This window comes from Balaenoptera acutorostrata, chromosome 15 (assembly GCF_949987535.1).
Source record: "Balaenoptera acutorostrata chromosome 15, mBalAcu1.1, whole genome shotgun sequence".
NCBI lineage: Eukaryota > Metazoa > Chordata > Mammalia > Artiodactyla > Balaenopteridae > Balaenoptera > Balaenoptera acutorostrata.
In genome coordinates, this window is record NC_080078.1 from 65,571,948 (window position 1) to 65,597,090 (window position 25,143).

Here is a 25,143-nt window from a genome sequence, read left to right on the forward strand (position 1 = left end):
CTGCTGCCACAGGACATTATTGATTGGGGCAATGATTACTTACTTATGTGTGGGTCCCACATTTTTATATAACTGCTTTCATTTGCATCAAACTGGACTGGCATCCCTGAGGGATTACCTAAAAGGAGACTCAAATTTACTAAATGCTTATTACTAACAGAACATTGTGCCAGGCAGCTTCCACATACTATTAATTTAATCCTCACAATAACTTTGGGAGGTAGAGATTATTTTCTCTAATTTACAGATAAGGATCCTGAAGTTCAGAGAGATAATGTTACTTACCTGGGGTCACACAGCTAGTAAGTGGCAGAGCGGGGATTCCAAGCCTGGATTGTCTATCTCCAAAGCCTGTACTTTGTCCTACTTCTCAGGAATGGCATTCAGGCTATTTCTCCTAAGGTTTGACAAAGCTGTAATTGTCTTCCTGTAAGACAGTGTAGCAGATGTTACCACTGTGTCTTCATCACTCTCCAGGTGTTCAAGCAGCCCTGGCCAGGGATCATGCGCACAGTCTATGGGAACCATGAACGCTTTGAGACCACCTACTTTAAGAAGTTTCCCGGGTACTATGTGACAGGAGATGGTGAGCCTTGGCTATCCCCTTCCCAAACCTCCCACCGAGATACGTACTGTCCCCTTTCATTTCCAAGAAGAGTTGGTTAGGGATGTGTCTTATGTATCAGTGTCTAATATTCAGTCAGAACTACAGAGAAGATTATAAGAACAAAAATGAGTGTTGCAGGAGGGCACTCAGCATGGTGCCAGCTGAGATTTGATGTATGAGGGAAAAAGTTCTTATTGCCCTTGCTGCTAGGCTGAAGGAGATGGGGCATATGGCAGTATGTATTACTATGTCATGTGTATCCTCATGTCTGGAGCCTGTGTTTGCCCATGTGTCCACCCACCAATCCATTCTTCCATAAATATTTATTGACCACCTACTATGTCCATGTACTTATCTAAGCACAGTACAGCTCTCATGGGGCTTACATTCTAGTAAGGGGAGACAGGCAATAAATTCAGCAAATAAATACTGCAGGGATGGCCACCATAGATGGGATGGTGAGAGGTTTCTCTGAAGTGACATTTGACCAGAGACCTGAAGGGTGAGGAGGAGGCAGGCATGGGAAAATCTGGAGTAAGAATGAATGTTCTGTACCAGCGAGACACAAGCTTAGAATGTCTGAGGAACAGACTGAAGCTGTGTAGCTGGAATGTAGTGAGCAAGGGGAAGAATTTTATATCAAGTTGGAGAAGGAGATAAGATAGGGCCTCGTGAGCCATGGTGAGGAGTTTGGATTTTATCCAGTGTACAGTGGGAGACCATCAGGGGTTTTAAGCAGAGAAGTGATAAGAATTTATTTATTATTTAGAAAATAACTTTGCTTGTTTTATGGAGAATAGACTTCACGTCAGTACGTTAGTTATCTATTGCCACGGAACAAATTACCCCCAAACGTGGCAGCTTAAAACAACAAATATTATATTATCTCATACAGTTTCTGAGGACCAGGAATCTGTGAGTGGCTTAGCTGGTGGTTGTCATTCAGAGTTTCTCGTGGGTTGCAGTCAACCTGTGGTGGGGGCTGTAGTCATCTGAAGGTTTGACTGAGCCTGGAAGACACACGTCCAAGCTCACTCAAGTGGCTTTTGGCAGGAACCTTCAGTTCTTTGCCACATGGACCTTTCCATAGGGCTACTCATGACAGCTGGCTTCCCCCAGAGCAAGTAATCTGAGAGAATGCAACCAACACAGAAGCCACAGTCTTCTATAATCTAATCTCAGAAATGACATCCTATCATTTCTGCCAAATTCGACTGATCACAAGACAAACCCTAGTACACTGAGAAAGAGGACTACGCAGGGGTATGAATACCAGGAGGTAGAGATCAGTGTGGCCATCTTGGAGCCTGCTACCACAGCAGGCAAGAGCAGAAGCAGGAAGACTTGTTAGGAGCTACTGCTGTGGGTGTAACAGTTTGGTAACGTGGATCTTGTATCCTACTGTGGGGTACTTACTATGTTGCACATTTCTTCTCTTCCCAGGCTGCCGGCGGGATCAGGATGGCTATTACTGGATCACTGGCAGGATTGATGACATGCTGAATGTATCTGGTAAGGGCCAGGGACCATTTTCCCTTCTTATTTACCCTTCTTTCCCAGCAACTCCCAGACAAATCCTTCTGAGAGAGCCAGGATATCCTTTGGCCAGACCATGCCTGGAGTACAGCATTCAGTTCTGGACCCAGGTTTTGGAAGAAGAGTGATAAACATTGAAATGTACCCGGAGGAGTGGAACCAGGATGGTGGGACAACTGAAGTATGTCCTATGAGGAATGAATGAAAGGCCTTTCCCATTTGACCAGACCAGGACCGCCTTATTGGGACAGATGGAACAGGGACTGGGATCTCTCTCATGGCACTTCCTTTCCCTTGACAAGGACACCTGCTGAGCACGGCAGAGGTAGAGTCAGCACTTGTGGAACATGAGGCTGTCGCAGAGGCAGCCGTGGTTGGCCACCCTCATCCTGTGAAGGGCGAATGCCTCTACTGTTTTGTCACCCTGTGCGATGGCCATACCTTCAGCTCCATCCTCACTGAGGAGCTCAAGAAGCAGAGTAAGGAGCTTCCCTGGGCAGGGATTGCCAGGTCTGTCCTGATGGCCCAGGTTGCTGGGGAAGGGCTATAGTGAGCTGCTTCTCAAACCACAAACAGACCCCAGGGGGCCTTAGGGGCTAACTACCCTCTTCCCACCCAGTCTCTACTAGGTTAATAATGATTGACATTTATAGAATTCTTTCTCTGTGCCACCACTGAGCTAAGTGCTTTAAATGCATTAATCTATTTAATCTCTATAATCACCTCCATGAAATAGATCCTATTGTTGCTCTCACTTTAAAGATGAAGAAATTGAGGCTCAGAAAAGTTAAATCTCTTGTCCAAGGCCATACTGCTAGTAAAGTGGAATTTCAACTCTAGCAGGCTGATTCTAGAGCTTGAGTTCCATGAAGGTGAATTAATATAAAATGAGAGCATAAAGAGACAACGTGTTAAAAGAGAGGAAGACAGAAATGAGCCTGAGAATGATTGTGGGCAAAACCTTGAAGAGGAAATAGGGTGGAAACAAAGCCATCTCTGCCTTGGTTTTGGGCAGCCTGGCTAAGGGTACTAAAAAAATGCATAATGATTTGTTGGTTACAGTTAGAGAAAAGATTGGCCCCATTGCCACACCGGATTACATCCAGAATGCACCCAGCTTGCCTAAAACCCGCTCAGGTATGTTCAGAGGCCTTGAGGGATTGGGACTGGATTGGCCAAGGCCCAGTGGTGGTGGAGTGTGTGTGTGTATGGAAGCTTTTGGCAGGGCTGGAATGGGTCAGTGCTGTCACCAGGTAACCAGAAGCCTGTGGTCCCCCAGGGAAAATCATGAGGCGGGTGCTTCGGAAGATCGCTCAGAATGACCACGACCTGGGGGACATGTCCACTGTGGCTGACCCATCCGTCATCACCCAGCTCTTCAGCCACCGTTGCCTGACCATCCAGTGAACAGGACCCTGCCCGTTACCAGGATTCCCCCTGCTTGGCTTTCCGAAGTTTTGCCCACCCTCCCTGCCCCCATCCAGGAGTACTCAGGGCCTGTGCTGATCCACACCACCTCCCCGACGAGCCGTCTGGAACTGAGGACGAGCTTTGCCTCTGGGTGCAGGCAACTTCCTGCGACTGCCAGGCAGATGGGACAGGGCCCAGGTCAGCCTCAGGCTACTGTGCCCCTAGACTGCAAAGAGCCATTAGCGCCCAGGACAGGGACCTGAAGGTCATATCCCAAACCCAAGTTAAGTGTTCAGTGGGCAAGTGAGGGCATAGACTGAAGCAGGGAAGCAACTCTGTAATGCTATGTCAGCTCTCTCAGGAAGCACCAGTACTTATTTTGGGCATGCACTTGCCCTTAGAAATGCCTGTTTGTGAGTCCTGGAACAATTGATTATTATTTTTTTAAACACTTTGCTGCTTCTGTTATGGGTCTGAATTCCCTTTTGTGCTAGATGGCTTGTCTGCCATTTGTTCCAGAGGCTGTGCAGGCAGGCTCAGTTTCCAGAGGGTTTTCAGATCATTTGTGTCTTAGCAGGAGTAAATGTGTTATGTTCCTAGGACCAGAGGAGCTTGATTTTCTTGTCCTCTTTTCCCACCCTCCCCTGAACAGAGTCTTGCCCATGAGAGACATTCTCAGACGAAGCTCTCTTTTCTTGCCTGTTGTACTCAAGCCCTGTGGTTGTAGGAATAAAGTCTGTGACCTCAAGAAGGTGGTGACTTGCTTTCTTGGTTATCTTACAGGCTGTGTACTTGCTAGCTGTTCTGACTTGTGTGGGGGATGGGAAGGGGAGTGGTTTTCCTCCGGAATACCCCAATATTCACCTTCTAGAACTTTTGGTTTAGGCAGAGCTAGGCAGGGCTTCCAGGCCTTTTGACAAGCTTCTGAGCTAATCAGGAAAGCAAATGAAGCAAGATTACAACTGTGATGTCCCATCATGGTTGCCTTCCCTCCTGGGCTCCTGCTAGAGACCTTCTCTCTTCCCTATGATCCTGTGGGAGCATTAGTGAGTGACTAAGGATTGAAATTTCAGGGTCCTATCCATAGGGTCAGGAGCTAGGGAGACTCTGATTACAGCCAAGTTACTTCCCCTGCTCCAATCTACCTGAAGTGGGCCGACTTGGATTATAGCTTCTCCCTCCCCTAAATGTACAAACCAAGGAATCACAGAATCAGCAAAGTAGTTTTATTTAAGGCAGAGGTGGGAAAAGGCTGTGCCCCTCTACCCTTTTCCTCCTACCCCTCAGTCCTATCCCAAGTCAGACACTGGAACTTGCTGGAAAGGCTGACAATGGGCTAACAGGAGGGTGGCAGTGTTATGGTCCCTTACCTCAGATCAGCTTCTTTTCAGCTGTACCCACACCCTGAGGATTTACGGGCCTCTAGATCGCACCTAAGGGAAACAGCTTTTCTGGTTCTCAGATGGGAAAGCTGTGGGGAAGGTACCCAGCATTGACCCTTCCATGAAGACCCTGGAAATCTGTAGAAGAGATCAACCTTCCCAAGGTAAGGGGAAGGCAGCCCCTCAGGAGGGCTAGGAGAGGAATGATAAGTACAAAGGATAGAAGGTCTTTCAAGTAAAGTCTGGGCAGGCCTCGCTGTGTCCTCACACAGGGTATGGGTTGTCTAGGACTGCCACTCCTGCTGCCACACCACCATCAGCATGCTCGATGGCTTTGGTTCGAAGCAGATGTCCCACGTGCTTGTTCATCACAAGTGTCTTTCCCTGCCTATAGAAATGGGAGCAGGAGACACACAACTCCATCACCTGGACTCAGCCCTCAAACCCAAGACCTTCACTGGTCTCAGCTGAGCTGTACATGGGTGACTGACTACACCTGAGAAAGTGCTAGGATTTTTGAATCAGATTTGGGTTTGCATCCTAGCTTGGATATTATTAGCTCTGTGTCTTTGAGCAAGTTACTCAGCCTTTCTAAATATCAATTTCCTCAGTTTAAAATAGGGATAATACCTCTCACTTTGCAAGATGGTCACAAGGATTGAATAAAGCAGGAACAGCACTTAGCATGATGCCAGGCTCACATTTCATGTTCTGTAGCTGTAAATTTCCTTCCCTACCTCTCTCTCAAGATGGCTGTGGTGGGGGTGGGGTGGGGGGCTGGGGAGGAACTTGCCGGCAGAGATGCTGTAAGGGGAGTGGTTGGAGGGGAAGATTATAGAGAAGGCAGGCTCTGGTGGGGAGCATGGTAGGATCTGGAATTCCTTCCTTGTGCTGACCGTGGCGTGAGTATTTTGCAGGAAGTGGTATGAGGGACCAGGAACTGTTCCTTACAAATTCCCCAGTCTTCCTCTTCGTGATTCTTTAGTGCTCAAATCCAAACCCAGGGGCCAGTCAGCTTTTCAAAGACACTGAGTATCCTCTAGCTGGCCCATCCCACCTTTTCCCAGAATCCCCAGTGGCCTGGGACTGGACCCAAATTCTTTTCTTCCCTGGGGTTTCCTAGTCCAGGGTTATTTTCTCACCCATCTTGATACTACTTGGAATTTCCTTTATAGTTTCAAAGCACTTCTCATCTGGGCTTCATTTGATAGCCTTGTGAGGTGGGCAGATCTTGGATCCTTGGCCTTATTTACTAGATAAGGAAACACACTGCTTGGCTCACCTGACATAGACCCCGAAGATGCCCAGCTCTGAAATGCATTGGGCCACTCGGGCAGGGCTGCCAGGTCGCAGTAGACAATTCTCAAAAGGTTCAGGTTCTATCTTCTCCATGAGGATATAGGAGGCTCTCTCCTCACTGTCCTTCAGCCGCTCCAGGGCCTGTACCATCTCCTCCCCATATAGGTTGTTACCTGCAATTCCACCAAGCAGTCACCCTGGACCATCTCCCCACCTTCTCCACCCTGTGCTCCCACTTCTAGGGCCATGTGGGCAAGTCAGGAACCTCCGTTCCTGACACCAGCTCAGTGAACCCAGGGCAGGCCTGGCTTCCAAGGAGGAAATGTCACCTTAACAGGAGAGCTCTTATACAAGCAAACACACCTTCCACCACACCACCCTGCCCTGGTTCTCTTCTTACCTCTTTATGGCTGTTCCTTCTCAGCCTTCCTGACTGGCTCCTGCCCCTCTTAAATATTGGGGTTTCCAAGGAATCAGTCCTTCACCCTTGTTCTCTCCTCCATGTATATACTTTTTTTTCAGGGAGATCTCTTCCAAGGCTTCATCTATATCCTATAACTTGTTTACTCCCAAATCTCTAACTAAAGCTCCCTGCTCTAGACATCACAGATATCCCATGGGCTCCCAAAATAAACTCAACATGTCCAAACAGAACTCATTACTTCTGCCTGACTCTGCTTCTCCTGGACCTTCCTACCCTCAATCAAGTGAAGTCATTCTTGAGTCATTTAACTCCTCCCTCTCCATTACCTGTCATGAACTTGGACATGTCTCTTCAGTTTGTACTCCACACTGTCATAAGCCCTAGCCCAGCCTTCTACATTGCTCTCTGGACAACTATACCAGTCTCCTCTATGGTCTCTCTGCCACCAGTGTCTCCCCACATTCCAGGACACGCTCTACCATGGCTGAAACACGGATCCTAGATCAATCATGTGTCCCTTCCCTCCTTAAAACTTTCTAATGGCTTCCCACTACCCTTAGGATAAAATCCAATTTCCTACATATATTCAACGTCCTTTATAATCAGGTCCCAAACCATCTTTTCCAACCCAAATCCCTGCCTTCTCTCACCTCCCACACTGCACTCCAACCTGACCAGTTACTCATTAATCTCCAAACATACCACACTTTCACGGACCAGTGCGTATGCCTGAGGTTGCTTCTTCTGTATGGAATACTCTTCTCCCTTTTCCACCTGGGAAACTCCTACCTAACCCTTAAGGCCAAGATCAAAAACCGTCTCCTCTGGGTCAGGAGACAGACATGAGGCAGACATGATCCCTGCCCTCAAGGAGTTCAAACTAACCAGGAAGATATCCAACCTCCTGATATGCCCCCATCCTGCTTCCCCACAATTCACCCACAGGCACCTCAGACTACACTTGCCCAAACCCTCCAGTGCTGGTTAATCACATTCCCTTGTGCACGGGCATTTCTGTAGTGTACTGGTTATCACGTTCGCCTCACACATTCCCTCGTGCTCCACTGCACTTGACCACAGGGTCTCCTGGGACACTGTCCAAGGTGGGGACATGTGTCAGTTCCTCTTGTATCCCCCAGAGCATGGGACCGTGCCCATAGCAAGTGCAGATCAGCACTGGTGACAGCCTGCTGGCCCCCTTTCACTGAGCAGCCCTGCAAAGGGGGAACCACCTACCTCCACCCTCTCTCTGGGGCTTTAGCACGAAGCAGTTAGGGGCAGCAATGGCCTCAGTGATAGCCTGGTCCCCTTCTTCACCCTGGCAGGAGGCAAGAAAGCAGTCACTAGCAGTCTTGGGCCAAAGAGGCAGGAGCCAAGGTCCTGCTGGTTGTGTAGAGCAGCATCAGAGGAAGAGCAGGAGTAAGAGCCATAAGCCCCGTTAGGCTGGATGCTACTATCTGGATATGACCCCAGCAAGCCCCCTGTAGCAGTGAGTACAGTGACAACAAGCTTTCTTGGGCAACAGTTCAGGAGCAGCAAGAGGTCTGGAAAACGGGTACAGATATTCCTCAATTCTTGCTGTCTACCTCAGCCCCTTCTCCTGGTTACCGTCCCCATCTCCACCTTTGCTGTGGGAGCTTACAGTGGATTCCAGCCCTAGGGGTTCCCAGGGCTCTAGGGGTTTTCTCAGAGCATCACTGACCCAAGTCCAGCCCAGTGCCAGTTCCAGCCTCCGCAACACATTGGGCTCTGGGTCCCTGATACCTAGGGGGCCTGTGGTGGGAGAAGCGGGCTGCCCACGCACCATGTCCAGTGAGTAGAGGCCAGCAAAGGTGGCACGGAGGCGGGCCACGGCCTCAGGCTGGCCGGGGAGCAACACCTCCAGCATGCCTGATCTGCTCAGCTCCTGTTGCACCTTCTTAGTCCCAGCCAGCTGCGTGGCAACGTCCGGGCACTTGACAGCACATGACCTCTCCAGCAGCAGCCGTGCTTCCCAGTTCTGCAGAGAGAAGAAACCAAATGGAATTCTACTTTATTTTACTTTGGCTGACCTTTAATGAGCATCTATCAGGTGCCAGGTATCCTCACATTCATTATCTCCCAGGGTCATTGCAACATCCTTGTGAGGCAGGTATGGCCCCTCCTATTATGCAGGATTCTTGCCCTTATGGAGCTTATGGTCTAGCACAATGACACATGACTATAATTAAAAGGGAAAATGACAAAAGGTGAAAAGGTGTAGAACAATTGATGAAGAGGTTTGAAACGGGTGGGACACTTGTTTATGAGCTCAGCTTCCTACTGTACTACAAATAAAATACAAACTTCTTACCACGGCCTATAAGATCCTGTAAGGATCTGCCTCTTGTCTCCTTTTCAACCTCATTCCATGCCATCCCTCCACCTCACTCCCACCTTGTAGCCACACAGGTTTGTCAATCCTCAAACACAAATGTCATTTCCACCTCAGGGCCTTTGCATTTGCTGCATTTCCCTCTGCCTGGAAATCTTGTCATTTTGGCTTTTCTAATGGATGGCTGGATCCCTCTCATCCTTAAATCTTGGCTCAAAGTCATCTTCTCAAACCACCCTATTTAATGTGGGTTTCCCCATAATTCTCTGTTTTCACCCTGTTGTTTCAAAGTGTTTCCCCCAGCTAGAAAAAACCATTTTTTCTACTTTTGTTTACTTTCTGATGACCATCTCCCTGACCAAACTGTGAGCTCCATAAGGACCCTCATCTGTCTCATTTCCTGTTGTATCCCTAGTGCCTAACACAGTGCCTGAAGCTTTGTAGGTGCTCAATAAATATTTGTTGTTGTTTAATGAGGTGAAATTGAGTGGACAGGTAGAGTCTGACAGGTGAGACTCAACAGGGAAGAGGTATTAAGGTTAACAGGATAATATGAGCAAAGGTCTGCAGGTGAGTAATCGCAGGATGAATAGTCTGGTGGGCCAGGAGTTTAGGGTGTGAGAGGCAGGGAAACAGTAGAGGATCATGCCTCCCAGCTCTAGTCCCCATTCTCAGGCACTAGAGGGACAGTCTGTCCTTGACTCCAGACCACATCAAACTGCCCATAGCAGGATTGGGGCTATGGCCTGAGGAACAACACCACCACCCCCATCCCACTCTCACCCCCCACGCATGCTGTCCTTTCTTTGATGTAGTCAGTCCACCTGCAGCATCTCTGCCTGGTCTTCACCAATAACCCCAGCCACCTAACAACTAGGCTAATGTTCTGGGTAGAGTTAAAGGTACCCTGAATATCAGAGAAAAACCCAGAAAAGTACCCCATTGTGGAAAGTAGGGAAAGCAAAACTCAGAGCTGAGCAGGACCTTGCTCATGGTCACCTAGCAATTCACTAAGCCTAGCAGATTCACCTCCATGTCTAAAACTGGTCTGAGTTTCTCAGTTCCCTAAAAATGTTCTCCTCCTTATGCACTAATTTCCCTCCTTGTTAATAATGTTTTCTTTGGCCCTTTCCCCAAACCCCTTGTCCTGGAACCAGGATCCATTTTCCCAATAGACAGTGGGATTGACAAACCTGTGTGGCTGCAAGGTGGGAGTGAGGTGGAGGGATGGCATGCAATGAGGTTGAAAAGGAGACAAGAGGCAGATCCCTATACAGCTGGGCCTTAGGGAGGATCTTACATTCAAAGAATTATCAATCTGGAAGGAGCTCCCTCAATTTTCTAGTGTAGTTCCCTCACCTTACAGAAACTGAGCCCAGAAAGGGTCAGGAACCTGCCCCTGGTCACACAGAGGCAAAGCCAAATGCTCATGACCCCCAGACTACTGCTTATGGTATTTTCTAACTTATTTTCTCCTTTACCCTCTCCCAACTGAAAGTAGGGCTTCTTAGCTTCTCCATGCTGTGGATTAGGGGCAGGGGGAGGAGAATGATATACTAGGAAAGCCACTGGACTGAGAGTCAGAAAGTTTGGGAACTCTCTGTGGGACCTTAGATAAGCACCTGCATCTCTCAAACCTTAGTTTCTCCATCTATATAATGGGGATAATTACACACCTCACAGAGTGGTTATAAGGATTAAATGAAATAGTGGATGTGGAATGTAATTTTGAAACTAGCTGGTAGGGTAGCAAGCTAAGGTGATATTATCATTACTGTCGTTAACATGAATGGACAGCAGATAAAAACTTTCTGATGCAGATAAAAGAGAAGTAAGAGTTGGCAAGAAGGAAATGGTCAGTGGTGTAGTGGCACTGGTTTGCATTGGCTGGTGAGAGCTGACTGGACCCATCTCTTCCCAGCTCTGTTCAGAGATGTTAAGATGGGTAGCTTTGAAAGTGGCCAGGATGGGAGTAGTTACAACCTAGAAATCAGAAAATGCTACAAATAGGGGCTTGTCTCCACAGAAAGATTATTGTTACACATTTACCAGCATATCCCTACAAACAGTGTGAATGGCTGATGCATTGTGGTTTCCTGAGGATTCAGATTCTAGAAGATTGTGTGTAGAGAGTGAGAGGCAGCAAAAAGCTTGTGGGAGGGTAGGAAGTTCCAGCAGCAAGTTCCCTGAGGAAGAACTGAAGCCAGAGCTCAGGAAATAACCTAGGTTGTTGTGACACCTGAGTTGAATCTCTGAAGAACGATGGTAGGTCCCAGAGGCAAAGAATGGTCTAACAGAAAGTACCAACCTGTAGACTGTAATGACTTGGCATGTAGCCATCCCGGAAGTAAACCACAGCAACTTCCTGGCCGTCCCTAGAACACAGGATGGAGAAAGCTGTTGTGTTAAATTAAAACTGATGTGTTCAGGGACTTCCCTAGTGGCGCAGTGGTTGAGAATCTGCCTGCCAATGCAGGGGACGTGGGTTCAAGCGCTGGTCCGGGAAGATCCCACATGCTGTGGAGCAACTAAGCCTGTGCGCCACAACTACTGAGCCTGCACTCTAGAGACCGCGAGCCACAACTACTGAAGCCCGTGCGCCTAGAGCCCGTGCTCCGCAACAAGAGAAGCCACCACAATGAGAAGCCCCCGCACCGCAACGAAGAGTAGCCCCCGCTCACCCCAACTAGAGAAAGCCCGTGTGCAGCAGCGAAGACCCAACACAGCCAAAAATAAATAAAATAAAATAAATAAATTTATAAAAGATAAAAAATAAAAATAAAATAACACTGATGTATTCAGTGGTTCAATCTATTTCAGGGTGCATCAAAATGCATTTGGCTTCTTTGAAAGTCAGTCCACAGGGGTAGCCTGAACAGGGATTCATTGGAAGTATGAAAGTAGACACCCACACCATCAATGCTTCCACTAAAAAAATGGAGGTATGCAGTGGGGAATGCTTTCTAATATTCCAGATCTAGAGTCATTCTAGTAAGGCCGAAGGCAACCAGAATTAAATTAGGTAAATTTTTTAAAAGTGGGCTCAAAATTACTGAGCAGCAGAATCATATTGCTATATATAATCATATTGCTAGCAAAGCACACTTGTATTTACACTGCTTAAAGTAGCTGATTTTTTTAAATGGTAGGGGGGTGAGGGTGGGGAGATGCAAAATATGAATCTAGTTAAGCCACATACTGTCTTTTTGAACTTCTTCCCCTTTTCTTTGATTTATTTGATATCGTTTGATTTGTCTGGAAAGTAAATTAATGACTGTTTTGTTAAGATAAAAGCACACTTTGAAAATAGTAAGGTATTGTGAAACGCCAGGAGATTCTTAATTTTAAGAATCACACATTTCCAGGTCTAAATATGTGTGCTGTAAGCAATGCTACCCAAATATGTGATACTGAAGTCACTTGGTGGTGGCCCCTGAAGGGAAGCACAGGGCCTGGCTTGGAACACAAATCCAGGCCCTCTGAGGTCTTGCATGAGACCTCAGAGAGCAACTCCCAGACCAATCAAAGAATGAGCTGGCTACTCCTCTTCCTCCTTGACTGCCCAACCCAACTGCCCAGGTCTGACTTGACCAGCCAAGAAGGACAAGAAAACTTTTGGGAGCCCAGAGGCATATGAAAACCAAGGTTATCCAGAATGTCAATAGCTCTGATACAACCCGTTAGAAGCAGAACTTGGCTTCTCCAAAATTTCCTGGGATGGTGGGATATTTTCAGAGTTCACCCTAAAGTTCAGAGAGAAGGAAGCAAGCCATCACATCTCCCAGAAGAAAGGATTATTTAGGGCAAGTGGGCAGCAGGATGAGTTTCCTAAATCAGCCCTCTATCGGATCCTTGGGGAATGCTCCCTGGACACTTACATAAACAGTCTTCGGTCCTGGTCTAGAGACCCCTTTTCAGAGACATCTTCAAACTTTCGCCGGATTACATGGATATTCCTGGGAAAGATGGGCAAGGCTCAGAGTGGATGCTCTGTTCTGAGTGGCTCTCCCCAGTCCTGGAGCTACATCTGGAGGTCTCCCCTCCTTTACTTACCTGGCTAGTAGCTCATTCTCTATAGCACGCTGGTCGAATATATTCCTTTCCTTCTCTTGAGCAATCAGTAGCACCCGAGCGCTGGGGAAAGAGCACAGGTGGCCCAAGGTGGCTACAAATCTTGTCTTCCCTCCATCCCACCCCCTCAGAAGTGAGAATGAGAACACGGCTTCCCTGAAAGAGTAGATATTCTCTCTACTCAGGACTGCCTCAGGCATAGACACCTGAGGCTACAACACATTATTTCCTGAATATAGAAAACTTGAAAAAATGGACATGTCTCTGCCCCTTCTCCAGTAGGTAGATGAAATATTGTAATGATGTCAATCTTCTGTGCAAATTAAAATTTAGATTTAAAACCATCTCAAAAACCCAAGAGGACTTTTTCTTAGAATTTAACATAATGATTCCAAGTTCTTCTGGAAGAATAAAGAGGTGAGAGTACTGAAGAATATTTTGTAAAAGAACAATGCTGGGGGTTAGGGGATAATGACCCTATTGCTAGATTGTGAAGCATATAATAAAAGAGTGTGTGATTCTTTCAAAAAGAAAGAAAAAAAAAAGAATAGCTCAATGGAATCCTCAACGGAATCCTACAGAAACACTATAGAGAAAACTATGAATAAGGCATTATCTCCTGGGGCCTCCCAACATTTCTGTGAGGTACACAGGGCCACGTTTGGTCCCACAGTATTAATGGGATCACTGGGGCTTACCTGGCCTCTTCCTTTCTGCTTATCCACATGTTTCTTAAAGGAGCAAGAGCTCGAGGACTCAGGGAAATGCTAATGCCAAAGAATTGTCTGTTTGGCTACCAAGCAAGCTGTTTTCAGTTGTCAAGAACAGGTCCAGGTGTCTCCCACCAGACTCTCTTTTTTTTTTTTTTTTTAAATTTATTTATTTATTTATTTATGGCTGTGTTGGGTCTTCGTTTCTGTGCGAGGGCTTTCTCTAGTTGTGGCAAGCGGGGGCCGCTCTTCATCGCGGTGCGCGGGCCTCTCACTATCGCGGCCTCTCTTGTTGCGGAGCACAGGCTCCAGACGCGCAGGCTCAGTAATTGTGGCTCACGGGCCCAGTTGCTCCGCGGCATGTGGGATCTTCCCAGACCGGGGCTCGAACCCGTGTCCCCTGCATTGGCAGGCAGATTCTCAACCACTGCGCCACCAGGGAAGCCCCCACCAGACTCTCTTAGTGTCACTGCTCAGCAGTACCAAACTCCATTTTTGCTGTAGCTGTATTGCTCTGTGCCCAAGGCTTCTTGCTGAGCTCTTGGGTGGGCAGACTTGGCTTAGGATTTTAAGTGTGGATTCCTGACCTCCCATTCTTGGCCTCTTGTCTATCTCTGCTTCTCCCTCCCTCACCTGAACCTCTTGGGCTACACTCTGCCTGACTCCTTTCCACTTAGCTAAAACACAGGTCCTAGTATGCCCCTTCTCCTGGCCTGCCTGAAATCTCTTGAGGTCAGACATGACATTAAGCAGTCTTGGTTTTGAGTTGGGTATCTGAGAGACGACCTAGAAATGGTGCTTTCACAAGCTGTCTTGCCCTGAGAGAGTCCCGAGGGCCAATGACCTGGCTCTTTACTTTGTAGCCTGATCTGCTTTGCTCATGAGTGGGAGGTGGCACTTGGCCCGGGCTGGCCCACCTCCAAGAAAAGGTGGAGGAGAGGCTGTAGGTTAAAGTGGAACTGCATGCTCTGGTTAATGAAGCCTCCTGCCAAATAATCGGACTCAGACTCGGAAAACATATTCTACCTCCTCCTGCCTTTAATTCTGAGCAGTCTCTTGACAGCAGGTCTAGGAAAGTTATCAGCTAAGGGAGGTGAAGTAGTGGTAGCATGCTGACTGGGAATGAGGACTCCGGAGTCCCAGTACTGGCTTTGCCAGTGATCTATGGTATACCCTTGGGTAAGTCAGTTTCTTTCCTTGGGCCCTGATTTCCCCATGTATAAGATAAGGGTGTTAAATAGATCATAGTTCCCAACCTTTTATATCAAGAATCCCCTTTGGGGCTTCCCTGGTGGCGCAGTGGTTGAGAATCTGCCTGCCAATGCAGGGGACACGGGTTCGAGCCCTGGTCTGGGAAGATCCCACATGCTGCGGAGCAACTAGGCCCGTGAGCTGCAATTACTGAGCCTGCGCGTCTGGAGCCTGTGCTCCACAACAAGAGAGGACACGATAGTGAGAGGCCCGCGCACCGCAATGAAGAGTGGCCCCCGCTTGCCACAACTAGAGAAAGCCCTAGCACAGAAACGAAGACCCAACACAGCCATAAATAAAATAAATAAATAAATAATTTAAAAAAAAAAAAAAATATATATATATATAAAAAAAAAAAAAAAAAAAAAAAAAAGAATCCCCTTTTCTTATCCCTACTCATTCTAACCACAGACACTATATTTTGAAAGAGTTTGAATAAATGTCTAAATTGAAATCATAATTCATTTTCCAGGCTTAATTTTTAAAAATTCTTTAAAAAAGTATGAGATAATTGATGAAAATTCATCTGCTCTACAAATGCTCGCACCTCAGTTTTTCAGTCTATACTATGGGACCATTCCTTTTGGAAGAACAGTGTAGTAGAGAGAACACAGGCTTTAGGGGCAGATAAACGTGAATTCTAAACTTACTAGCTGTGTGACTTTGGGCAAGTTATTCAACCTCTCTGAGCCCTCCGTTTGCTCTTCTGTAAAATAAAACTCTTTAAATGGTAGTAATTATCACTATCATTATTGTTATTATTGAAAGTACCACCCTCACTGAATTTTTTAAAGCATTTTTCAAATCTATGATTTCATTTAATTCTTACTACCATCCTTTTAGGTATTATTATTACCCCCGTTTTACAAGTAAGGAAACTGATGTTCAGGGAAAAGAACAGACTTTAGCAAAGGTCATATTTGGGTCAGCAGAAGTGCCTATTTGACTCTCAAAATGAGGGAATCCACTCCTGGCTCAGGGACCCCACAGCTCCTACCTACCAGTGCCTAATTCTGAGCACACAAGTCTTTTCTCTCCATGTTATTCACAGCCTGGCTAGAGAAACCCTCTGCAGCATTTGTCTATCAGCAGTTCCCTAGCTGACCCATCTCCTGGCTTCACTCTTAAAATACAACCTAGCCAAGAGTTCTACTTGACAAAATATTTGTCTGATGACTTCCAAATGCTCAGAGTCTGAGGTTTCTTGAGTCTTAGTGAGGCTTAACAAGCCCAGAGAGGCTCTCTTGGAGGCAATAAAGTGATTAAGAATGCAGGTTCTAGAGGGAGATGGACTCTGGGCTCTACCACCAATTCACCACTTGACCTTGAACAATGCACTTCACTTCTCTGAACCTCAGTTTCCTCATCTTTAAAATGGGGGAGATGAATAATATCTACCTCAGAGTGTTTGAAATGAGATTCAATGAGATCCTGTATGTGAAGAGCTTAGCACAAAGTGTGGCACTAGTAGGTGCTCATTAAGGGTAAACTATTAATGCTATATTAACATAGCAATAACTGTTAGTACAGTGGCCGCTCACTTATCCGGAAGTCATATCTGGAACATCTAGCATCTTCACACATCTGGAGCACGGTTGAGAAATAGGAAGGAAGCAAAATAATGCCTCTGAACAGTTAAAACAGATACTATAAAATCAAAGTTTATGCATTTACTCATCAAAGAGGCCCTCACACTCATTAGACACAAATATAACAGATCATTTGCTTTCCCAAACTACAACAAATCAGAAAGGAGGTATAAGGATGGCAGTGGAGATTCTAAATTCAAGCAAAGTGACAGCAGTAAGAAGTAAGAGCTGTTAGTAGGAAAACAGACAGAAAAACTATGAAAAAAAGAATAAGAGCATAAAGCCTAATAACTGGGGCCATTAGTGCAGGCAAACAACCTCACATGCCTCTCTCACTCTAGGTAGTACCCCTGCATTACATCAAGATGCAATCACTGACTGTCATAACGATCACCTGTAGCCAATGAGAAAAGATTAAATTATCATCAGCATCTCTTAAGAAGGAAGCCCAAAACCCCATTAAAATAATTTTGGTACTTCAAAGTACAAGCTTCTATTTCAAGAAAAATTCTCTCATGATTTCCTAATGATGTCAGGCAAAGAAGTTGCTGCATCCATGAATGCTGAATCTAAAGCAGGATTCTGCTGACACTTTTTCTTCCCCTTACTTGGCTGATCCGTAGAGTTCCCAGGCTTTGGCAATCCCCATGGCCAATCCCTTGCTGGGATTATTGGAGAGGATCTTGGCAGCTTCTTTGGTCTTACCCAGGACATTGAGAACATGTCTGTTGAAAGAGAGATGCCTACTTAGTAACTGGATGGACCTGGAAGACCCTTCTGCCTGTGATTCATAGACACTTATAGGAACATCACTTTGAGAGTCAGCTGAGCACTAAAAAGCATCCTACCATCATGCTCTTGTAGGATCCACCTCAGGCTGGAATGTGTTGGGCTGCCCTAAGCCTGGCCCCTGGTGTACATGCCCAGAGGAGCCCTGAGACCCTGTGTTTCCACTCCACACAAGCCTCCCAATGAACTGAAACCCCTTTCCCTGAGCCCCAGGTACTGTCTGGAATCCAGCTACAGACCATTTGGAATCCCAGCAACCTGGAGCATCACTACTGACTAGAAACGGATGTTGCTAGGGTCCAGCGCTCAGAAGGGAAGCCCCTGTTCCCTGTCTGCCTTGGATTCTGACCTCCTTTCGGGCCTCTTTCTTACCTCAGGACCCTCACAGATAGTGTTCCTTCTGCCTGGAATACTAACTTGTACAATGAAGGGGCAGGACCAGATGAACCCTGAGGTCCCTTCTTTCTGACACACCAAGACCTAATTACAGGTGGAAACTGTGCTACGAGGTGGAAACACATGACCCAAGGCCCAGGAAGGCACAGTCAGCATTGGACATCCCTGCCCCCACCTATGATTGTAGGCTCATCAGGCTGACATCTCACTAGTGTGCCCAGGATTGCCCAAGGGACCCACCGATGCACAGCAGGGGTCCGGGAGGCTAGGCCCCCAAAGCTGGCAGAGATGGTGTTGATTTCAATCTGTTTCAGGGCTGCAGAGCCATCTGCGTTGCGCTGGAACATGTAGTCTGAGCGATTCAGGCCCAGGAACACCGTCTGTGGGGAAAACTGAAGGCTGAGGACATTTGCCCAGGGGCTGACTCTGAGGGCCTAGCCACAGAGCAGACAGGTACCATGAACTCTACGCAGAGGTGCCAGCTAACACTCCCAAACCTAGTGGAATCATTCTTTGGGACATTCCAGGATTGGCCACTAATGTATAAACCCAGTGGGGACCAATGAGAGGCAGATTCCCATGAGCTCAGGGAGTAGGCCAAATTCTTCTGGTTAAAAAAAAAAAAGAGAACGAGATGGGAGGGGCAGGTCCCAGACTTGGGTGAAGTGGGGAATGGTTACCTGGGCAACGCCCTCTTTCAGGACTTGCTTGTGGATGTCAAAGAGATGAGCAGTAAAGTTGTCCCTTTTGATGGTGCTGAAAGAGGAAACAGTATTTTCTAGGCTACATCGAACATTAAAGGTCAAGGATTTCCATTGTCTCCTGAATCCTCTCTGGGTCTACTGGCTCAAAATTGAACACCCACACCAACCCTGTAGACAACAGTGGTTTAGAACCCAGCTTTAGAGCCAGATGACTTGGGTTCAAATCCCAGCTCTACCACTCACTATTGGGCAACCTCAGACAATCATGTCACCTCTATACTTCAGTTTGCTCATCTGTAAAATGAAGAGGAATATAATTATATTTATAACAGAGAGTTGTAGTGAAGAGTAAATGAGATATTACATGTACAGAATTGAACACAGTGTGTGGTCCCAAGAAGAATTCAAAACTGGCATACGATATGACCATTCTGTAGTTGGTAAGCTTTCTAGTTGACCTAACATTAACTCTCCGTAGCTTCCCCTATGTTCTGGGACCTCCCAGGACAAGTCTTTTCCACCTCTTCCATGGCAGCACTCAGAGATTAGAAGACACCAGTTATGACCTGTGCCCCAAAAGGTTTTTCTTTTTTTTTTTTTTTTTTAAAGTTTTACTTGATTTTATTTATTTATTTATTTATTTATTTATTTTTGGCTGTGTTGGGTCTTCGGTTCGTGCGAGGGCTTTCTCCAGTTGCGGCAAGCGGGGGCCACTCTTCATCGCGGTGCGGGGACCGCTCTTCATCGCGGTGCGCGGGCCTTTCTCTATCGCGGCCCCTCCCGTCGCGGGGCACAGGCTCCAGACGCGCAGGCTCAGCAATTGTGGCTCACGGGCCCAGCTGCTCCGTGGCATGTGGGATCTTCCCAGACCAGGGCTCGAACCCGTGTCCCCTGCATTAGCAGGCAGATTCTCAACCACTGCGCCACCAGGGAAGCCCCCAAAAGGTTTTTCTGACTCAAGCTAAATATCCTAATTTTTTCTTCAACCCGTCCTTATATGATGTGAATTCCTCAAGGAAGCCTTCCCTATCTGGGTCAGATCCCCCTGGTGTGCACTCTCATAGCACTGTGGACCTCTCCTTTATAGCACTGATTCCAGTTGTAATTTTCCATTTTATTTGTGTGATGACTAGTATTCTCTCCTATTTGACTATAAACCACATGAGGATGGGGACCATATCTCTGCTACCTCATCATCATGGCCCAGTGTGCTACTGTGACATGTGACATGAAGTAGGACCCAGCCAGTATGGTCTTCTGGAGCCTTAGGAAGAAACACCCACAGGTAACTAACTTGTTGCCTCTCAAGATTCAGGGTGGTCTCTGCATGCCTGCTCAAGCCTAACTCTCAGGCTCACCTTGTTACAGGGACCCCATTGAGCCCATGTAGCTCAGGCCTGCCCTGAAGTTCCTCTCTCCCCAGCCAGCTCTCATGGGGTTTCGCAGCCCTTGGTGAAGAAGAGAGTCCCTAAGCTGGGACTCTCCGAGGCTGCTATTCTAGCTCATGTGACCCTGGGCCTTTTCTCCCTTACAAGCTAGGGTTTGTGTGTATTTCAGAGGAGAGGGTAATAGGGAAGACAGGGGTTGCAGAGATGGGCTGCAGGGAAGGTCTCACACATAACTGCAGCTTTAGGATAAAGGTCATAAATCAGGCTGCTCATATTTCCCACAATCTAGAATCACAGGTACAAAAGCCGGGCCCATCCCGAGAAAGATCTGAGGAAAAGGTGGTGGAAAGGTTTGTACATTCAGGACTCAGTGGGTTTTTAGCTCCAAGTCAATGGTTTCCAAACTTCTTACCATTATGAATCCTTCTCGTTTTCACCCTCACACCAATGTGCACATTTTTAAAAGATTTTGTGGGGACTTTGCTGGTGGGCCAGCGGTCGAGACTCCGAGCTCCCAGTGAAGGGGGCCCGGGTTCGATCCCTGGTTGGGGAACTGGATCCCGCATGCTGCAACTAAGACCCAGGGCAGCCAAATAAATAAATATTAAAAAAAAAGAAAGATTTTTTGTTTAACAAAATAGTTCTTTTCTTTTGAAAAATTAATGAGACAGGCAACCATACACACACACACACACACACACACACACACACACACACACACACACATATTTAATTCTAATTTAATTATAAAATAAAGAAATTTCCCGGGCTTCCCTGGTGGCGCAGTGGTTAAGAATCCGCCTGCCAGCTCGGTGCTTTGTGACCACCTAGAGGGGTGGGATGGGGAGGGTGGGAGGGAGGGAGATGCAAGAGGGAAGAGAAATGGGAACATATTGTATATGTATAACTGAGTCACTTTGTTATAAAGCAGATGCTAACACACTATTGTAAGGCAATTATACTTCAATAAAGATGTTTGAGAAAAAAAAAAAAAAAAAGAATCCGCCTGCCAGTGCAGGGGACACGGGTTCGAGCCCTGGTCCAGGAAGATCCCACATGCCACGGAGCAACTAAGCCTGTGCGCCACAACTACTGAGCCTACGCTCTAGAGCCCACGAGCCACAACTACTGAGCCCACGTTCCATAACTACTGAAGTCCGTGTGGCTAGAGCCCGAGCTGTGCAACAAGAGAAGCCACCGTAACGAGAAGCCCGCGCAGCAGAACGAAGAATAGCACCCACTTGCTGCAACTTGAGAAAGCCTATACACAGCAATGAAGACCCAATGCAGCCAAAATAAATAAATAAATAAATAAATAAACATATTTAAAAAAAAAAAAGAAATTTCCCTTGCCCCAGGGCCTCAAGGGGAAAAAAGATCAAGGGAGAAGAGACAGAGAGAGGGGGATAGAGTGAGCCATTTCAGGGGTTCTGTATCCTCGTGAACTGGGTGTGGCCCAGTCTGCACCCCGTCCCACCCAGAGATAAGAGGCCTGAAGTGACAAGAAAGGGTCACTGCTTAAGAGAAGTAGGAAATCTGACTTTAAACCCAATAACCCCTCCTGCCCTCTGTTTTCTCTAAAACTAGGTTGACTCTCCCTAATTACAAATGGAAATTTCAGTCTTCAAAGCAGGGGGGTCATGGGTCAGAGAATCACAGAATGTCAATGTTGGAAGTTACCTTAGATTTAGGCCAACCTCCCATTTTACAGATGAAGAAATTGAGGCCCAGAGAAAGAGAGGAACTTGCTTGAGGCCATATACATAAGTGGTAGAGCCAGGGTTAGAAGTCAGGTTTCCTAACCTCTATTCTACAAATTTTTGTTTCTCCTGGGGAGTACCTGTCCCCCACCCCACCGAGTCACCTGCCTGAGTAATAGCTCATGACTCCCCAGTCTTCCAATCCCTTGGTTCTAGCACCTCACAGTCCCCGAAGCCCCACTGCCCTGTACCTGGAGAGAGTTTGCTCCAGAAAGGCAGCGTTCTGGCTGACAGCATCCACCAGCAGGTTGAAGTCCATTTGCACAGCATAGGCCTGCTCCAGCAGGGCACTCGTGACCAGTGAGGGGAAGAGTGTGAATGGGGCATAGCTCACCACCTGATCGAGGAGAGAGAGTGGGCATGGGTAGAACACCTGTGAATGGGTTGTCTTCCTGCAAACATAACCCCATGGAAAGTGTGCCCTACATTTATTGAGGACACACAAACTACAGAATAGTGGTTACCTCTGGGAAGGGAGGGAGAACAGGATGAGGAATGGGTATAAAGAGAACTTGCAGACTTTGTTTTTGGCCATTTTGCTTCTGATCTTTTTTTTTTTTTAATGTAAAGAGATAAAATATTACAAAGTCTAGAAGACAAATAAACCAAAAAATTATTGAGCACTGACTGTGTTCTCAGCACTGTTTTAAATACTTTACATGGATTCATCATTTAACCCTATGAGAAAGATACTATTATTATCTAAACCTAATAAATAGATAAGGGAACTAAGTCTCAGAGAGGTTAAGTAACATGTCCAAAATTATATAAAGCTAATAAGTGACACTGGGATTTGAACCATGAATGTTACTAAACAACAACCACCATACACACACACACACACACACACACACACACACACACACACGCACACACACACACACACATACTCTTAGCCAGTTCATATCCAAGCCCAGTCCCCTTGCCTTCTGGTTGGGGGAGAGGGAGAGTCCTGCAGGTAGGGCTGCAGCAGAAGTGGACTCTGGTCTCCGGAGAAGAAGCCAGGAGTGGTTTCCCCCCAGTATTGGAGATGGTGACCCAGGTTGCCAGGCCTGCAGTTCAGCTGCATTCTGAGTTCTCTGGACTTTGGCAGAGCCAGGAAACCCAAATACCATCCAGAATACTATTTTTAGAAGGGGATAATGCATTCTGAGATTTCCAACAACAAATGAACTAGAACTTGGGTAAGAGAAGGTAAGATGACTTTGTGACTTATATTATGACTTTGTGCTTATATTATGAAGCATTCCTGAGTCTAACCTCTGAGTTAATATGCTTGTCATCATAGTAGTATGAGTTAAGGGTGTTAGAACTTGGCATTTATATATTTATTTTTTAAAAAATTATTATTTTGAATGGATAATCCAAACACATGATATAAATTTAAAAAAAACACAAGGATACATAGTGAAAAGTACATCTCACTCCCACCCTAGCCCCAATGACCCAGTTCTCCTCCCCAGAAGCAAATGGTATACTAGTGTCTCACATATCCTTCTAGACTAATGTATATGTATACATACATATTTTCTCTCTCTTTTACACACACACAAGCATATAATACATACATTGTTCTGTCCTTAGCTTTATAAATATTTCAGAGACATTTCCAAATACATTCAAATAGAGCACTCTCATTCTTTTTATTTTATCTTATTTTTTTAACATCTTTATTGGAGTATAATTGCTTTACAATGGTGTGCTAGTTTCTGCTGTATAACAAAGTGAATCAGCTATACATATACGTATATCCCCATATCTCCTCCTTCTTGCGTCTCCCTCCCACCCTCCCTGTCCCACCCCTCTAGGTGGACACAAAGCACGGAGCTGATCTCCCTGTGCTATGTGGCTGCTTCCCACTAGCTACCTATTTTACATTTGGTAGTGTATATATGTCCATGCCACTCTCTCACTTCGTCCCAGCTTACCCTTCCCACTCCCTGTGTCCTCAAGTCCATTCTCTATATCTGAGTCTTTATTCCTGTCCTGCCCCTAGGTTCTTCTGAACCTTTTTTTTTTTTAGATTCCATATATATGTGTTAGCATACGGTATTTGTTTTTCTCTTTTTGACTTACTTCACTCTGTATGACAGACTCTAAGTCCATCCACCTCATTACAAATAACTCAATTTCATTTCTTTTTATGGCTGAGTAATATTCCATTGTATATATGTACCACATCTTCTTTATCCATTCATCTGTCAATGAACACTTAGGTTGCTTTTTGAATTATGGTTTTCTCAGGGTATATATCCAGTAGTGGGATTGCTGGGTCATATGGTAGCTCTATTTTTAGTTTTTCAAGGAACCTCCATACTGTTCTCCACAGTGGCTGTATCAATTTATATTCCCACCAACAGTGCAAGAGGGTTCCCTTTTCTCCACACCCTCTCCAGCATTTATTGTTTCTAGATTTTTTGATGATGGCCATTCTGACAGGTGTGAGGTGATACCTCATTGCGGTTTTGATTTGTATTTCTCTAATGATTAGTGATGTTGAGCATCCTTTCATGTGTTTGTTGGCAATCTGCATATCTTCTTTGGAGAAATGTCTATTTATGTCTTCTGCCCATTTTTGGATTGGGTTGTTTGTTTTTTTGATATTGAGCTGCATGAGCTGCTTGTAAATTTTGGAGATCAATCCTTTGTCAGTTGCTTCATTTGCAAATATTTTCTCCCATTCTGAGAGTTGTCTTTTCGTCTTATTTATGTTTTCCTTTGCTGTGCAAAAGCTTTTAAGTTTCATTAGGTCTCATTTGTTTATTTTTGTTTTTATTTCCATTTCTCTAGGAGGTGGGTCAAAAAGGATCTTGCTGTGATTTATGTCATAGAGTTTTATGCCTATGTTTTCCTCTAAGAGTTTTATACTGTCTGGCCTTATATTTAGGTCTTTAATCCATTTTGAGTTTATTTTTGTGTGTGGTGTTAGGAAGTGTTCTAATTTCATTCTTTTACATGTAGCTGTCCAGTTTTCCCAGCACCAGTTATTGAAGAGGATGTCTTTTCTCCATTGTATATTCTTTTATCCATTGTATATTCATTTTGTATATTTTATCAAAAATACGGTGACCATATGTGCATGGGTTTATCTCTGGGCTTTCTATCCTCTTCCATTGATCTATATTTCTGTTTTTGTGCCAGTACCATATTGTCTTGATTACTGTAGCTTTGTAGTATAGTCTGAAGTCCAGGAGCCTGATTCCTCCAGCTCCATTTTTCTTTCTCAAGATTGCTTTGGCTATTTGGGGTCTTTTGTGTTTCCATACAAATTGTGAAATTTTTTGTTCTAGTTCTGTGAAAAATGCCATTGGTAGTTTGACAGGGATTGCATTGAATCTGTAGATTGCTTTGGGTAGTACTGTCATTTTCACTATGTTGATTCTTCCAATCCAAGAACATGGTATATCTCTCCAGCTGTTGGTATCGTCTTTAATTTAATTTCTTTCATCAGTGTCTTATAGTTTTCTGCATACA

The 25,143-nt window shown here is 45.8% G+C and overlaps 2 protein-coding genes across 9 annotated transcripts in view; one reads left to right on the forward strand and one right to left on the reverse strand.

Annotated features, from left to right (window-relative positions):
• Nucleotides 1-4,304, forward strand: part of ACSS2 (acyl-CoA synthetase short chain family member 2) — a 47,602-nt gene extending 43,298 nt beyond the window's left edge. For 2 of the 3 annotated variants that reach the window (XM_007193240.2, XM_007193241.2), the window contains 5 exons: nt 478-586; nt 2,051-2,119; nt 2,446-2,622; nt 3,206-3,280; nt 3,423-4,304. In XM_007193240.2, coding sequence (XP_007193302.2) covers nt 478-586; nt 2,051-2,119; nt 2,446-2,622; nt 3,206-3,280; nt 3,423-3,550 — 558 coding nt within the window. In that variant the 3' untranslated portion in view covers nt 3,551-4,304. The remainder of the gene's footprint in view (nt 1-477; nt 587-2,050; nt 2,120-2,445; nt 2,623-3,205; nt 3,281-3,422) is intronic. The other variant, XM_057528621.1, reaches the window with a different exon arrangement.
• GSS (glutathione synthetase) overlaps nt 1-25,143 on the reverse strand; it is a 51,132-nt gene that overhangs the window by 11,303 nt on the left and 14,686 nt on the right. For 3 of the 6 annotated variants that reach the window (XM_007193242.3, XM_007193243.3, XM_007193244.3), the window contains 11 exons: nt 21,861-22,006; nt 18,498-18,573; nt 18,058-18,197; nt 17,241-17,357; nt 13,065-13,145; nt 12,890-12,967; nt 11,320-11,386; nt 8,463-8,657; nt 7,895-7,976; nt 6,218-6,407; nt 4,766-5,323 (listed from right to left, as the gene is read on the reverse strand). In XM_007193242.3, coding sequence (XP_007193304.1) covers nt 5,200-5,323; nt 6,218-6,407; nt 7,895-7,976; nt 8,463-8,657; nt 11,320-11,386; nt 12,890-12,967; nt 13,065-13,145; nt 17,241-17,357; nt 18,058-18,197; nt 18,498-18,573; nt 21,861-22,006 — 1,296 coding nt within the window. In that variant the 3' untranslated portion in view covers nt 4,766-5,199. Of the gene's footprint in view, nt 1-97; nt 428-4,765; nt 5,324-6,217; nt 6,408-7,894; nt 7,977-8,462; nt 8,658-11,319; nt 11,387-12,889; nt 12,968-13,064; nt 13,146-17,240; nt 17,358-18,057; nt 18,198-18,497; nt 18,574-21,860; nt 22,007-25,143 lie in introns of those variants that run through there. The other 3 variants (XR_009005331.1, XM_057528622.1, XM_057528623.1) reach the window with 3 other exon arrangements.